This window comes from Amphiura filiformis, chromosome 12 (assembly GCF_039555335.1).
Source record: "Amphiura filiformis chromosome 12, Afil_fr2py, whole genome shotgun sequence".
NCBI lineage: Eukaryota > Metazoa > Echinodermata > Ophiuroidea > Amphilepidida > Amphiuridae > Amphiura > Amphiura filiformis.
The window spans coordinates 30,593,169-30,611,602 of record NC_092639.1 but is presented as its reverse complement, the minus strand read 5'-3'; the positions used below and the strand labels follow the sequence as shown (position 1 = coordinate 30,611,602).

General features: G+C 35.3%; 1 protein-coding gene across 1 annotated transcript in view; it reads right to left on the bottom strand.

Annotated features, from left to right (window-relative positions):
• Positions 1-264: 264 nt before the first annotated feature.
• The window catches only part of LOC140166059 (annexin A13-like), a 54,325-nt gene continuing 36,155 nt past the window's right edge, over positions 265-18,434 (bottom strand). The window contains exon 11 of the mRNA XM_072189440.1: positions 265-990. Coding sequence (XP_072045541.1) covers positions 871-990 — 120 coding nt within the window. The 3' untranslated portion in view covers positions 265-870. The remainder of the gene's footprint in view (positions 991-18,434) is intronic.

Sequence of the window (18,434 nt, the reverse complement as noted above, 5' to 3'; positions counted from 1 at the left end):
ATTTTGCATCTATTTTTCATCGAAAAGTCACCAAAATCTTACCTTATTTGCTAAAGATGAAACTCAGCAAAAAAACGGCCGATTTTGATGACCTTTTCGATATTTTAATGGACAGTTTCTACACAATACGATCAAGAAAACAGTTTGACTGTAGATCCTAAAACAAAGCTACTATACATGTTCAGAGCATCAGTGAAATTCCATAATCTTACTTCTGGGTAGCGTTTGTTTGTTCTTGGATGGGTTGTTATAGTTTTTTCCAGTAATGATTTCGCCAAGGATCGATCGCGGTAAATGGATCATACATGAAAGTAAGTACCATTGATAGCTTTTCTTTTCATGCGTCAATAGATAAGCGGATTAAAACTTAGCCGATCGAAGTCGTTGTGGTTCCTTCTCATCTCTTTCTTCCATGCATACATCATGTACATAGAGCAGATAGAGTAAGTTTCTTTATGTTGCAAGTTCAACGTGTAATGCGCTGTGAAGTTGTGCGCATCAATAATTACGTCATCATGAATCGCAAAGGTTTTCGGGATATTCCAAAAAGGTGAATTGACTATAATCCAAGACCGAATCAAAAAGACTAGTTTGCGTCTGACGTCAGGGCAAAGGCGTGGCGTGAGTGCATGGTTGACGTTGCTGACCTGTGCTCTATATGACTTTTTAGGTGGTCTGGTTGACAGGACGTCAGATGCAAACTGAATCTATTTAATTGACCTTTTCGGTAAATCCCATAACCCTTTGCGAGCACATCGGCGTGACGTAAAATGACGAGTTCTCAGGTGTGCTCGCAAAGGGTTATGGGATTTACCGAAAAGGTCAATTCAGTTTTTGATAATATACAACATGGTTGCACAATTGATATGATCAATTTATCAATGCCAATAGTATATTTTTGTAGTTTCCACTGCAGTCATCACGGATCATATTGCCAAGTGTTTTGCTATACTTGTTTCGATAAGCTTCCTTTATCTCCAACATGTCCACCTGATGGGGAAAAGAAATGTTTAAAAAGTGCCAATTATACTACAATTTTTTTAACTTGAATAAACAAGAACATGAAGAACAGTCCACATGTCCCACGTACACAAACACCAATGCCTATACATGTACGTATATCTGGGAGGAAAACCCGTCCATTATTTGAACATTTAGACCTTTCATATTGAAAATATACTTTTTTTCCCTAAAAAACCTTATCCAATTTCAAGTCTTTTGGGGAAAAATGTATTATCTTCAATGCAAGAGGTCAAATTTTTCAAATGGTGGTCAGCTTTCTTCCCAGCTACATACACTTTTTAAAGTAACTTTATAGATCTAATGATTATGTACTTGAACATAATTCGTTATGAATTTGGCAGACGGCCGAATCCGGATTCGGCTTTTGTTAAATTCATGTTACGCATGCATTATTTTAGAATTAGAGAACAAGCGATCAATGCGTTACCTATAGAGGGCAGCATATCGATTTTTTAACGGTTATCGTCGTTGACCGTACTACGAAGCACCGTTAGCTAACCCTGTATGCCGCCCCCTTTTGATTACTTATTATGCTGTTATCATCTGAACTACGTTAAAATATTGATATGTTGCCCTCTATAGGTAAAGCATTCCTTGTTCTCTAATTCAAAAATAATGCATGCGTAACATGAATTTACCAAAAGCCGAATCCGGATTCGGCCGTCTGCCAAATTATCATCAGATCTCTATTAAGTTTACTTCGAGGACTGTTAAATATTGAATAATTAAAAAAAACATAAATTTTTAATAATTTGCAATAAAATTTGTATTAGCCTATATCGCGAATTACAAAAATCAAAATTATTTGATATCAGAAGGACATTCCTCGTGTTCAGACTGCAATTTGATGTGTCTGATGTACTCTCGTAGATCATGTCCCACAAAAATATACTGTGCAAGCGTTGCTATCCGATCATTAGAAACCAAATCCATACCAATGGAAACCTTTAAATTAAGTCGGTATTAATATGCACAGGAAAAATTTACCCATCTTAACCCTGCAATTATGGACATTTTGGACCTTAAAAGGGCATTTAGTGATCCACAGCCTCATCCCCCCACTTTTCTCAAAAAAAAGTTGAGATTTTTATATCACTGGAAACCTCTGGCTACATAATGTTTATGTACAAAATATTTCTTGCAGATTAATTCGTTTAGCTACGGAAGCATATTAGTGCCAAAAAAAAAAAAAAAAAAAAAAAAAAAAAATAGAAATATTATTGCGAATATTCGCAATAATTATTGCGAATATTCGCAATGTTATTGCGAATATTCGCAATGTTATTGCGAATATTCGCAATAATTGCGAATATTCGCAATGTTATTGCGAATATTCGCAATGTTATTGCGAATATTCGCAATGTTATTGCGAATATTCGCAATAATTATTGCGAATATTCGCAATGTTATTGCGAATATTCGCAATGTTATTGCGAATATTCGCAATAATTATTGCGAATATTCCCAATAATTATTGAGTATAAAACTATCGACAGTAGATAGCTGGTGCAAAGTGTGAACATACCACTATCTAGAGTAGATAGTGTGTGAGTAAAAACCTTTCTAAAGTAGATAGCAAAGTATGAATAAAACTATCAACAGTAGATATCAGGTTATAAGTATGACAGTAGGCCTATATATAGCAGATATCAGTGTGTGGGAATAAAAGTATCTTCAGTAGATAGTAGGTGTGATTATAAAACTATCTAGAGTAGATAGCAAAGTGTGAGTATAAAAGTATATTCAGAAGATAGCAGGGTATGAGTGTAAAACGAGCTAAAGTAGATCGCAGGGTGTGCGTATAAAAGAATCTTAAGTAGATGACAAGGTGTCTGTGTAAATATATCTACAGTAGACAGCAAAGCATGAGTATAAAAATATGTAGAGTAGATAGCAGGGTGTGAGTACAAAACGTTCTAAAGTAGATTTCAAAGGGTGAATAAAACTCCCAACAAGTAAAAATCGGGGTGTGAGTATTTATAGTAGATATTAGAGTTTGAGAATAAAAGTATCTTCAGTAGTTGGCTGTGAGTATAAAAGTATCTTCAGTAGATTAGAGGGCGTAATTATAAAACTATCTAGAGTAGATAGCAAAGTTTGAGTATAAATGTATCTTCAGTAGATAGCAGGGTATGAGTGTAAAAAGAGCTAAAGTAGATGACAGGGTATGCGTATTAAAGAATCTGATGTAGATGACATATCTAGAGTAGATATCAGGGTATGAGAATAAAAGTATCTTCAGTAGATTGCAACATGCAAGTATAAAACTATCTTCAGTAGGTAATAAAGTGTGAGTATCAAACTATCTATAAAGTTATAGAACCGTGACGCCGAAGCATGAAACACCGATTGCATTAATAAGTAGGCCTACATAATCAAACTGGTGGTGTGATTATTGCGAATATTCGCAATAATTATTGCGAATATTCGCAATAATTATTGCGAATATTCGCAATGTAATTGCGAATATTCGCAATATTATTGCGAATATTCGCAATAATTATTGCGAATATTCGCAATGTTATTGCGAATATTCGCAATAATTATTGCGAATATTCGCAATATTATTGCGAATATTCGCAATGTTATTGCGAATATTCGCAATGTTATTGCGAATAAACGCAATGTTATTGCGAATATTCGCAATAATTATTGAATATTCGCAATATTATTGCGAATATTCGCAATAATTATTGAGTATAAAACTATCGACAGTAGATAGCTGGTGCAAAGTGTGAACATACCACTATCTAGAGTAGATAGTATGTGAGTAAAAACCTTTCTAAAGTAGATAGCAAAGTATGAATAAAACTATCAACAGTAGATATCAGGTTATAAGTATGACAGTAGGCCTATATATAGCAGATATCAGTGTGTGGGAATAAAAGTATCTTCAGTAGATAGTAGGTGTGATTATAAAGCTATCTAGAGTAGATAGCAAAGTGTGAGTATAAAAGTATATTCAGAAGATAGCAGGGTATGAGTGTAAAACGAGCTAGAGTAGATGGCAGGGTGTGCGTATAAAAGAATCTTAAGTAGATGACAAGGTGTCTGTGTAAATATATCTACAGTAGACAGCAAAGCATGAGTATAAAAATAAGTAGAGTAGATAGCAGGGTGTGAGTACAAAACGTTCTAAAGTAGATTTCAAAGGGTGAATAAAACTCCCAACAAGTAAAAATCGGGGTGTGAGTATTTATAGTAGATATTAGAGTTTGAGAATAAAAGTATCTTCAGTAGTTGGTTGTGAGTATAAAAGTATCTTCAGTAGATTAGAGGGCGTAATTATAAAACTATCTAGAGTAGATAGCAAAGTTTGAGTATAAATGTATCTTCAGTAGATAGCAGGGTATGAGTGTAAAACGAGCTAAAGTAGATGACAGGGTATGCGTATTAAAGAATCTGATGTAGATGACATATCTAGAGTAGATATCAGGGTATGAGAATAAAAGTATCTTCAGTAGATTGCAACATGCAAGTATAAAACTATCTTCAGTAGGTAATAAAGTGTGAGTATCAAACTATCTATAAAGTTATAGAACCGTGACGCCGAAGCATGAAACACCGATTGCATTAATAAGTAGGCCTACATAATCAAACGGGTGGTGTGATTATTGCGAATATTCGCAATAATTATTGCGAATATTCGCAATATTATTGCGAATATTCGCATATTATTGCGAATATTCGCAATAATTATTGCGAATATTCGCAATGTTATTGCGAATATTCGCAATGTTATTGCGAATATTCGCAATATTTTGCGAATATTCGCAATGTTATTGCGAATATTCGCAATGTTATTGCGAATATTCGCAATGTTATTGCGAATATTCGCAAAATTATTGCGAATATTCGCAATATTATTGCGAATATTCGCAATGTTATTGCGAATATTCGCAATGTTATTGCGAATATTCGCAATGTTATTGCGAATATTCGCAATGTTATTGCGAATATTCGCAATAATTATTGCGAATATTCGCATATTATTGCGAATATTCGCAATAATTATTGCGAATATTCGCAATAATTATTGCGAATATTCGCAATAATTATTGAGTATAAAACTATCGACAGTAGATAGCTGGTGCAAAGTGTGAACATACCACTATCTAGAGTAGATAGAGTGTGAGTAAAAACCTTTCTAAAGTAGATAGCAAAGTATGAATAAAACTATCAACAGTAGATATCAGGTTATAAGTATGACAGTAGGCCTATATATAGCAGATATCAGTGTGTGGGAATAAAAGTATCTTCAGTAGATAGTAGGTGTGATTATAAAACTATCTAGAGTAGATAGCAAAGTGTGAGTATAAAAGTATATTCAGAAGATAGCAGGGTATGAGTGTAAAACGAGCTAGAGTAGATGACAGGGTGTGCGTATAAAAGAATCTTAAGTAGATGACAAGGTGTCTGTGTAAATATATCTACAGTAGACAGCAAAGCATGAGTATAAAAATAAGTAGAGTAGATAGCAGGGTGTGAGTACAAAACGTTCTAAAGTAGATTTCAAAGGGTGAATAAAACTCCCAACAAGTAAAAATCGGGGTGTGAGTATTTATAGTAGATATTAGAGTTTGAGAATAAAAGTATCTTCAGTAGTTGGTTGTGAGTATAAAAGTATCTTCAGTAGATTAGAGGGCGTAATTATAAAACTATCTAGAGTAGATAGCAAAGTTTGAGTATAAATGTATCTTCAGTAGATAGCAGGGTATGAGTGTAAAACGAGCTAAAGTAGATGACAGGGTATGCGTATTAAAGAATCTGATGTAGATGACATATCTAGAGTAGATATCAGGGTATGAGAATAAAAGTATCTTCAGTAGATTGCAACATGCAAGTATAAAACTATCTTCAGTAGGTAATAAAGTGTGAGTATCAAACTATCTATAAAGTTATAGAACCGTGACGCCGAAGCATGAAACACCGATTGCATTAATAAGTAGGCCTACATAATCAAACTGGTGGTGTGATTATTGCGAATATTCGCAATAATTATTGCGAATATTCGCAATGTTATTGCGAATATTCGCAATGTAATTGCGAATATTCGCAATATTATTGCGAATATTCGCAATGTTATTGCGAATATTCGCAATGTTATTGCGAATATTCGCAATGTTATTGCGAATATTCGCAAAAATTATTGCGAATATTCGCCATATTATTGCGAATATTCGCAATGTTATTGCGAATATTCGCAATGTTATTGCGAATATTCGCAATAATTATTGCGAATATTCGCAATATTATTGCGAATATTCGCAATGTTATTGCGAATATTCGCATGTTATTGCGAATATTCGCAATAATTATTGCGAATATTCGCAATATTATTGCGAATATTCGCAATAATTATTGAGTATAAAACTATCGACAGTAGATAGCTGGTGCAAAGTGTGAACATACCACTATCTAGAGTAGATAGTGTGTGAGTAAAAACCTTTCTAAAGTAGATAGCAAAGTATGAATAAAACTATCAACAGTAGATATCAGGTTATAAGTATGACAGTAGGCCTATATATAGCAGATATCAGTGTGTGGGAATAAAAGTATCTTCAGTAGATAGTAGGTGTGATTATAAACTATCTAGAGTAGATAGCAAAGTGTGAGTATAAAAGTATATTCAGAAGATAGCAGGGTATGAGTGTAAAACGAGCTAGAGTAGATGGCAGGGTGTGCGTATAAAAGAATCTTAAGTAGATGACAAGGTGTCTGTGTAAATATATCTACAGTAGACAGCAAAGCATGAGTATAAAAATAAGTAGAGTAGATAGCAGGGTGTGAGTACAAAACGTTCTAAAGTAGATTTCAAAGGGTGAATAAAACTCCCAACAAGTAAAAATCGGGGTGTGAGTATTTATAGTAGATATTAGAGTTTGAGAATAAAAGTATCTTCAGTAGTTGGTTGTGAGTATAAAAGTATCTTCAGTAGATTAGAGGGCGTAATTATAAAACTATCTAGAGTAGATAGCAAAGTTTGAGTATAAATGTATCTTCAGTAGATAGCAGGGTATGAGTGTAAAACGAGCTAAAGTAGATGACAGGGTATGCGTATTAAAGAATCTGATGTAGATGACATATCTAGAGTAGATATCAGGGTATGAGAATAAAAGTATCTTCAGTAGATTGCAACATGCAAGTATAAAACTATCTTCAGTAGGTAATAAAGTGTGAGTATCAAACTATCTATAAAGTTATAGAACCGTGACGCCGAAGCATGAAACACCGATTGCATTAATAAGTAGGCCTACATAATCAAAATCAAACTGGTGGTGTGATTATTGCGAATATTCGCAATAATTATTGCGAATATTCGCAATATTATTGCGAATATTCGCAATATTATTGCGAATATTCGCAATATTATTGCGAATATTCGCAATGTTATTGCGAATATTCGCAATGTTATTGTTATTGCGAATATTCGCAATATTATTGCGAATATTCGCAATGTTATTGCGAATATTCGCAATGTTATTGCGAATATTCGCAATGTTATTGCGAATATTCGCGAAAAATTATTGCGAATATTCGCAATATTATTGCGAATATTCGCATGCGAATATTATTGCGAATATTCGCATATTATTGCGAATATTCGCAATAATTATTGCGAATATTCGCATAATTATTGCGAATATTCGCAATAATTATTGAGTATAAAACTATCGACAGTAGATAGCTGGTGCAAAGTGTGAACATACCACTATCTAGAGTAGATAGTGTGTGAGTAAAACCTTTCTAAAGTAGATAGCAAAGTATGAATAAAACTATCAACAGTAGATATCAGGTTATAAGTATGACAGTAGGCCTATATATAGCAGATATCAGTGTGTGGGAATAAAAGTATCTTCAGTAGATAGTAGGTGTGATTATAAAACTATCTAGAGTAGATAGCAAAGTGTGAGTATAAAAGTATATTCAGAAGATAGCAGGGTATGAGTGTAAAACGAGCTAAAGTAGATGGCAGGGTGTGCGTATAAAAGAATCTTAAGTAGATGACAAGGTGTCTGTGTAAATATATCTACAGTAGACAGCAAAGCATGAGTATAAAAATATGTAGAGTAGATAGCAGGGTGTGAGTACAAAACGTTCTAAAGTAGATTTCAAAGGGTGAATAAAACTCCCAACAAGTAAAAATCGGGGTGTGAGTATTTATAGTAGATATTAGAGTTTGAGAATAAAAGTATCTTCAGTAGTTGGCTGTGAGTATAAAAGTATCTTCAGTAGATTAGAGGGCGTAATTATAAAACTATCTAGAGTAGATAGCAAAGTTTGAGTATAAATGTATCTTCAGTAGATAGCAGGGTATGAGTGTAAAACGAGCTAAAGTAGATGACAGGGTATGCGTATTAAAGAATCTGATGTAGATGACATATCTAGAGTAGATATCAGGGTATGAGAATAAAAGTATCTTCAGTAGATTGCAACATGCAAGTATAAAACTATCTTCAGTAGGTAATAAAGTGTGAGTATCAAACTATCTATAAAGTTATAGAACCGTGACGCCGAAGCATGAAACACCGATTGCATTAATAAGTAGGCCTACATAATCAAACTGGTGGTGTGATTATTGCGAATATTCGCAATAATTATTGCGAATATTCGCAATGTTATTGCGAATATTCGCAATAATTGCGAATATTCGCAATATTATTGCGAATATTCGCAATGTTATTGCGAATATTCGAATATGTTATTGCGAATATTCGCAATAATTATTGCGAATATTCGCAATATTATTGCGAATATTCGCAATGTTATTGCGAATATTCGCAATGTTATTGCGAATATTCGCAATGTTATTGCGAATATTCGCATAATTATTGCGAATATTCGAATATTCGCAATATTATTGCGAATATTCGCAATAATTATTGAGTATAAAACTATCGACAGTAGATAGCTGGTGCAAAGTGTGAACATACCACTATCTAGAGTAGATAGTGTGTGAGTAAAAACCTTTCTAAAGTAGATAGCAAAGTATGAATAAAACTATCAACAGTAGATATCAGGTTATAAGTATGACAGTAGGCCTATATATAGCAGATATCAGTGTGTGGGAATAAAAGTATCTTCAGTAGATAGTAGGTGTGATTATAAAACTATCTAGAGTAGATAGCAAAGTGTGAGTATAAAAGTATATTCAGAAGATAGCAGGGTATGAGTGTAAAACGAGCTAGAGTAGATGGCAGGGTGTGCGTATAAAAGAATCTTAAGTAGATGACAAGGTGTCTGTGTAAATATATCTACAGTAGACAGCAAAGCATGAGTATAAAAAATAGTAGAGTAGATAGCAGGGTGTGAGTACAAAACGTTCTAAAGTAGTTTCAAAGGGTGAATAAAACTCCCAACAAGTAAAAATCGGGGTGTGAGTATTTATAGTAGATATTAGAGTTTGAGAATAAAAGTATCTTCAGTAGTTGGTTGTGAGTATAAAAGTATCTTCAGTAGATTAGAGGGCGTAATTATAAAACTATCTAGAGTAGATAGCAAAGTTTGAGTATAAATGTATCTTCAGTAGATAGCAGGGTATGAGTGTAAAACGAGCTAAAGTAGATGACAGGGTATGCGTATTAAAGAATCTGATGTAGATGACATATCTAGAGTAGATATCAGGGTATGAGAATAAAAGTATCTTCAGTAGATTGCAACATGCAAGTATAAAACTATCTTCAGTAGGTAATAAAGTGTGAGTATCAAACTATCTATAAAGTTATAGAACCGTGACGCCGAAGCATGAAACACCGATTGCATTAATAAGTAGGCCTACATAATCAAACTGGTGGTGTGATTATTGCGAATATTCGCAATAATTATTGCGAATATTCGCAATATTATTGCGAATATTCGAATATTCGCAATATTATTGCGAATATTCGCAATAATTATTGCGAATATTCGCAATGTTATTGCGAATATTCGCAATGTTATTGCGAATATTCGCAATAATTATTGCGAATATTCGCAATGTTATTGCGAATATTCGCAATGTTATTGCGAATATTCGCAATAATTATTGCGAATATTCGCAATAATATTGCGAATATTCGCATATTATTATTGCGAATATTCGCAATAATTATTGCGAATATTCGCAATAATTATTGCGAATATTCGCAATAATTATTGAGTATAAAACTATCGACAGTAGATAGCTGGTGCAAAGTGTGAACATACCACTATCTAGAGTAGATAGTGTGTGAGTAAAAACCTTTCTAAAGTAGATAGCAAAGTATGAATAAAACTATCAACAGTAGATATCAGGTTATAAGTATGACAGTAGGCCTATATATAGCAGATATCAGTGTGTGGGAATAAAAGTATCTTCAGTAGATAGTAGGTGTGATTATAAAACTATCTAGAGTAGATAGCAAAGTGTGAGTATAAAAGTATATTCAGAAGATAGCAGGGTATGAGTGTAAAACGAGCTAAAGTAGATGGCAGGGTGTGCGTATAAAAGAATCTTAAGTAGATGACAAGGTGTCTGTGTAAATATATCTACAGTAGACAGCAAAGCATGAGTATAAAAATATGTAGAGTAGATAGCAGGGTGTGAGTACAAAACGTTCTAAAGTAGATTTCAAAGGGTGAATAAAACTCCCAACAAGTAAAAATCGGGGTGTGAGTATTTATAGTAGATATTAGAGTTTGAGAATAAAAGTATCTTCAGTAGTTGGTTGTGAGTATAAAAGTATCTTCAGTAGATTAGAGGGCGTAATTATAAAACTATCTAGAGTAGATAGCAAAGTTTGAGTATAAATGTATCTTCAGTAGATAGCAGGTATATGAGTGTAAAACGAGCTAAAGTAGATGACAGGGTATGCGTATTAAAGAATCTGATGTAGATGACATATCTAGAGTAGATATCAGGGTATGAGAATAAAAGTATCTTCAGTAGATTGCAACATGCAAGTATAAAACTATCTTCAGTAGGTAATAAAGTGTGAGTATCAAACTATCTATAAAGTTATAGAACCGTGACGCCGAAGCATGAAACACCGATTGCATTAATAAGTAGGCCTACATAATCAAACTGGTGGTGTGATTATTGCGAATATTCGCAATAATTAAATATTCGCAATAATTATTGCGAATATTCGCAATAATTATTGCGAATATTCGCAATAATTATTGCGAATATTCGCAATATTCGCAATATTATTGCGAATATTCGCAAATTATTGCGAATATTCGCAATGTTATTGCGAATATTCGCAATGTTATTGCGAATATTCGCAATAATTATTGCGAATATTCAATAATTATTGCGAATATTCGCAATGTTAATATTGCAATATTCGCAATAATTATTGCGAATATTCGCAATAATTCGCAATAATTATTGCGAATATTCGCAATAATTATTGCGAATATTCGCAATAATTATTGAGTATAAAACTATCGACAGTAGATAGCTGGTGCAAAGTGTGAACATACCACTATCTAGAGTAGATAGTGTGTGAGTAAAAACCTTTCTAAAGTAGATAGCAAAGTATGAATAAAACTATCAACAGTAGATATCAGGTTATAAGTATGACAGTAGGCCTATATATAGCAGATATCAGTGTGTGGGAATAAAAGTATCTTCAGTAGATAGTAGGTGTGATTATAAAACTATCTAGAGTAGATAGCAAAGTGTGAGTATAAAAGTATATTCAGAAGATAGCAGGGTATGAGTGTAAAACGAGCTAAAGTAGATGGCAGGGTGTGCGTATAAAAGAATCTTAAGTAGATGACAAGGTGTCTGTGTAAATATATCTACAGTAGACAGCAAAGCATGAGTATAAAAATATGTAGAGTAGATAGCAGGGTGTGAGTACAAAACGTTCTAAAGTAGATTTCAAAGGGTGAATAAAACTCCCAACAAGTAAAAATCGGGGTGTGAGTATTTATAGTAGATATTAGAGTTTGAGAATAAAAGTATCTTCAGTAGTTGCTTGTGAGTATTAAAGTATCTTCAGTAGATTAGAGGGCGTAATTATAAAACTATCTAGAGTAGATAGCAAAGTTTGAGTATAAATGTATCTTCAGTAGATAGCAGGGTATGAGTGTAAAACGAGCTAAAGTAGATGACAGGGTATGCGTATTAAAGAATCTGATGTAGATGACATATCTAGAGTAGATATCAGGGTATGAGAATAAAAGTATCTTCAGTAGATTGCAACATGCAAGTATAAAACTATCTTCAGTAGGTAATAAAGTGTGAGTATCAAACTATCTATAAAGTTATAGAACCGTGACGCCGAAGCATGAAACACCGATTGCATTAATAAGTAGGCCTACATAATCAAACTGGTGGTGTGATTATTGCGAATATTCGCAATAATTATTGCGAATATTCGCAATAAGTATTGCGGATATTCGCAATATTAGTGCGAATATTCGCAATATTATTGCGAATATTCGCGAATATTCGCAATTATTGCGAATATTGTTATTTGCGAATATTCGCAATGTTATTGCGAATATTCGCAATAATTATTGCGAATATTCGCGAATATTCGCAATAATTATTGAGTATAAAACTATCGACAGTAGATAGCTGGTGCAAAAGTGTGAACATAAAACTATATACAGTAGATAGTGTGTGAGTAAAAACCTTTCTAAAGTAGATAGCAAAGTGTGAATAAAACTATCAACAGTAGATATCAGGTTATGAGTATGATAGTAGGCCTATATATAGCAGATATCAGTGTGTGGGAATAAAAGTATCTTCAGTAGATATGAGGGTGCGATTATAAAATTATCTAGAGTAGATAGCAAAGTGTGAGTATAAAAGTATATTCAGAAGATAGCAGGGTATGAGTGTAAAACGAGCTTAAGTAGATGCATGGCAGGGTGTGCGTATATAAAAGAATCTTAAGTAGATGACAAGGTGTTAGTGTAAATATATCTACAGTAGACAGCAAAGCGTGCGTATAAAAATATGTAGAGTAGATAGCAGGGTATGAGTACAAAACGTTCTAAAGTAGATTTCAAAGGGCGAATAAAAACTACCAACAAGTAAAAATCGGGGTGTGAGTATTTATAGTAGATATTAGAGTTTGAAAATAAAAGTATCTTCAGTAGATAGCAGGCTGTGAGTATAAGCGAAGTTTGAATAAAACTATCAACCGTATGAAAGTATCTATAGTAGGCCTAGATATCAGAGTGTGAGATTAAATTAGGCTATCTTCAGTAGATATCAGTGTATGATAATACAATTATCTACAGTAGATAGCAAAGTGTGAGTATAAACTATCTCCAGTAGATAGCAGGCTTGTGAGAGTAAAACTTCCAAAGTAGATAGTAAAGAGTGAATAAAGACTATCAACAGCAGATATCAGGGTGTGAGTATGAAAACCATTTTCAGTAGATACCAGGTGTAACTACTACAAAAATGTCTTCAGTAGATAGCAAAGTGAGAGTATAAAATTATAGATAGTGTGGTCTGAGTAAATCAGATAGCAGGATGTTAATAAAAAATAATCTACAGTAGATATCAGGGTGAAGTATAAAAAGTAATAACTATAAATTTATCTACATCAGATAGCAGGATGTGAAAGACAAAAAGAAAGATAACGAGAAAGCACTGTTGTGTTTAGGCAAACACGAATATAATATCCGTTATCTCCCCTTGCCCTGCCTTCAAACAAAAACTTGATTACCACGATGTGGAAGCCCTTGTTATAAGCTTTCATTTCTTATATCTCAAGGTCATAGCACCTCAAATAAAAAAGCGCCCAATTGGACGCCAAGAAAGAAAAGCAAAATGCGTACACATTCCCTTTTAAGGGAATTTTATATAAGTTTTATATCAAGACGTACGTTCTAAGCCTTTATCTTTGCTAATATAGATAGCTACCAGTACTACACTGTGTCAATAGGTCTAACGTATTTGCTCTTGACGTACGTTCCAATCCGTTATCATTGCAAATAAAGGTAGCTACCAAAATGCCATCTTTTGCACTGCACTGTGTTAATAGGTCAGACGTATTTGCTATTGACGTACGTTCCAATCCGTTATCATTGCAAATACAGGTAGCTACCAAAATACCATCTTTTGCACTACACTGCGCCCGACACTGCGTTCATAGGTCGAACGTATTTACTAATGACGTACGTTCCAATCCGTTATCATTGCACATACAGGTAGCTAGCCAAATGCCACCTTTTGCACTACACTGTGTAAATAGGTCGAACGTTTTTTGCCTTTTAAAGCCTGTGAACTTTGACCTCTGGGGTTGCGTCTACCATAGGATACATCTGGGGCCATGGGGCAACATTTTACCCAGTATGAACCCTGAGGGCGCTGTAGTTCTTGAGCTAGAGCTGTTTGAAATTTTACCCATATTGGTCCCTGTAGCCCATGACCTTTAACCTCTGGGGTCGGGGCTACCCCAGGAAATTTCTAGGGTCATGGGTCATCATTATACCACGTATGGACCCCAAGCCTACTTTAGATCTTGAGAAAAGCTATTGAAATATTTGCAAAATCATTGCGAATATTCGCAAAGTTATTGCGAATATTCGCAATATTACGAATATTCGCAATAATTATTGCGAATATTCGCAATAATTATTGCGAATATTCGCAATAATGTATGGGTGGCCGATAGTAACAAAACACGCCTAAAATTATACGCCTAACCATGTACGTCCAAGATTGCATCTTGGACGTCCAAGAATTTCGCGGCAGACATAAATCGACGAATCACGGGGTCAGAAATCTACTGTAGATAGTTTTATACTCACACTTTGCTATCTACTGTAGATTCTTTTATACTCACACCATGCAATCTACTGTAGCTCCCTTTATACTCACACCCCGCTATCTATAATGTTATACTCACACTTTCCGATCTACTGAAGTTACTTTTGTAGTAACACTCTGGTATCTACACCTGATATCTACAGTAGATAGTTTTTATTCGCATCCTGCTATCTATTGTAGATAGTTTTATACTCACTTAAGCAGAGATTGAATAAAAACTTCATCAGTAGATATCAGGGTGTGAGTATGATAGTATCTATAGTTCTATAGTAGATATCAGAGTGCGAGAATAAAAGTATCTTCAGTTGAAAGCAGGGCGTAATTATAAAACTATCTACAGTAGATCAAAAAGTGTGAGTATCAAACTATTTGCTATTGACGTACGTTCAAATCCGTTATCATTGCAAATACAGGTAGCTACCAAAATGCCATCTTTTGCACTACACTGCGTTAATAGGTTCAACGTATTTGTTATTGACGTACGTTCAAATCCGTTATCATTGCAAATAAGGGTAGCTACCAAAATGCCATCTTTTGCACTACACTGCGTTAATAGGTTGAACGTGTTTACTATTGGCGTACGTTCCAATCCGTTATCATTGCAAATACAGGTACTACCCAATTGCCATCTTTTGCACTACACTGTGTAAATAGGTCGAACGTTTTTGCTTTTAAAGCCTGTGAACTTTTACCTCTGGGGTTGCGGCTACCATAGGATACATCTAGGGCCATGGGCCAATATTTTATCAAGTATGAACCCTGAAGAAAAAGAAGAAAGAAAATTACGCATATCACCTATATTGGTGTCACATTTAAGTAGGGTGGTGTGTAATCAGGCAATAATAGGAGAGAGAGAGCACTATTAGGCCTACAGGGTGGCACATACAAGGAGGGCGGCTTATGGGGCGACATACAAGGGTGCACTGACTCCAGAGCGACTCAGTTCTTCAAAACTTACCCTTTCTGCAAGTTGAAGGTCAGATGAAGACATCCATTGTAGAAATTATATATGGAGTCCAGCATTTTTCACAGAAAAATGCCGACTAGATCACCCTATAGCCCATGCAGCCTACGCCACCTTACGAATAGCTTGGTGTTTCTGAAATGTAACACATTTTGAAAGTTTAGTCAAGGCCTAAATGAGGATTAAATATGAATCAGGGCCTAATAGTTGGGTTTTAAGCCTTTTCTAATGTATTTAATTTAGTCGTTTTGGCACGATTCCTCGTTTGAAACACTGATTTTTCCTCCCAGGGTGTAGGAGACTTGTATTTACATGGTGTGCACTCACAAGAAGAGCGGTACAAGGAGGCTGGCTTGTGAAAAAACGCGTGTCAGTCACCCATAAAGGGCGGCACATGGTAAACTTATAACCAAGAGAAAGAGGGGATGGAAAAGTACAACAAGCGTTATAACTATACCGTAATATGCCTACAGGGTGACCTATAACAAGGAGGGCGGCTTGTGACGGGCGGCACATACTAGGAAGGAAAAGATAGATCACACGTTTTAACTATGGGCCTGCACTACAAGGAGGGTGGCTTGTGGGGCAGCACACAGAAGTATGGGGGCTTTGGGCGGCACATACATGTACAAGGAAGGCGGCTTGTAACAAGGAAAAAAGTAAGAGGTGAAGAGAAAAAGCTTATCAGCCACCTATTTATAGGGCCGCACATGTTGGCTTGTAACCAAGAGAAAGGGGCGGTGGAAAAATACAACAGGCGTTATAAATATAGGTGAAAGCTGGTGAAGAAGGGCGGCCTGTGAGGCGGCACATACAAGGAGGGCGACTTGTAACCAGGACAAAAGTAGAGGGAGGGAGGAGAGAAAAACGCTAGTCAGTCGCATATCAATGGCGGCACGTTGTTTTTAACCAGGAGAAAAGAGGGAGTGGAAAACGGTATATCACGCTGTGTTACTGTAATGGGCCTACGTCGTGAAACATAGAAGGAGGGTGGCTTGTGGGCGGCACTACATAAAAGGCCCTAAGGTGGCTTATGGGGCGGCACATACAAGGAAGATGGCTTATAACCAGGAATAAAGCAGATCATGAAGGAGAGAAAACCACATATTATATATGATGGCTTTCAACTACAGCGCAGGGTACCGACGGGCGGAGTGCGAGCATCGGCAAACATTGCAAACAGTGTGGTTAACCGTGCAGGTGCATCTCATCGGAGGCCTATTTTCCCCAATTTCAATACGGCACACGTACAGAAGCCATACAGTAGACGTATATTATCATAGTAGTTTCAAAGGTCAGGGTAGGTAGGCCTATATGGGTAACGGGTGTTGGGTAATTAGAGATAGTGTCCTGTCACGAGAACCACCCAACCCGAGAACCGCGAAATCTGGTTGTAGATAATTTTATACTCACAACCGTATATCTACTGTTAATAGTTTTTATTCACACTTTACTATCTACTTTAGAAGTTTGATACTCACATTCTGCTATCTACTGCAGATAGTTTTATAATCGCATCCTGCTTTCTACTGAAGATACTTTTATTTTCGCACTCTGATATCTACTATAGAACTATAGATACTTTCATACTCACACCCTGATATCTACTGATGAAGTTTTTATTCACACTTTAATCTCTACTTAAGTGAGTATAAAACTATCTACAATAGATAGCAGGATGCGAATAAAAACTATCTACTGTAGATATCAGGTGTGAGTATAAAAACAATTTTCAGTAGATACCAGGGTGTTACTTCAAACGTAACTTCAGTAGATAGGAAAGTGTGAGTATAACAATTAACATTATAGATAGCGGGGTGTGAGTATAAAAGGAGCTACAGTAGATTGCATGGTGGGAGTATAAAAGAATCTACAGTAGATAGCAAAGTGTGAGTATAAAACTATCTACAGTAGATTTCTGACACTGTGATTCGTCGATTTATGTCTGCCGCGAAATTTTTGGACGTCCAAGATTGCATCTTGATCAGGCGTATAATTTTAGACGTGTTTTGTTGCTATCGGCCACCCATACATTATTGCGAATATTCGCAATAATTATTGCGAATATTCGCAATAATTATTGCGAATATTCGCAATGTTATTGCGAATATTCGCAATGTTATTGCGAATATTCGCAATAATTATTGCGAATATTCGCAATGTTATTGCGAATATTCGCAATAACTTTGCACAATATCTAAAGTAGGCTCGGGGCCCATACTTGGTATAATGATGGCCCATGACCCTAGAAATTTCCTGGGGTAGCCCTGACGGCAGAGGTCAAAGGTCATGGGCTACAGGGACCAATATGTGTAAAATTTCAAACAGCTCTAGCTCAAGAACCACAGCGCCCTCAGGGTTCATACTTGGTAAAATGTTGGCCCATGGCCCCAGATGTATCCTATGGTAGCTGCAACCCCAGAGGTCAAAGTTCAAAGGCTTTAAAAGGCAAAAAACGTTCGACCTATTTACACAGTGTAGTGCAAAAGGTGGCATTTGGCTAGCTACCTGTATTTGCAATGATAACGGATTGGAACGTACGTCAATAGCAAATACGAGTCGTACGTTGAACCTATTAACGCACTGTAGTGTAAAAGATGGCATTTTGGTAGCTACCTGTATTTGCAATGATGACGGATTTGAACGTACGTCAATAGCAAAGACGTTCGACCTATTAACACAGTA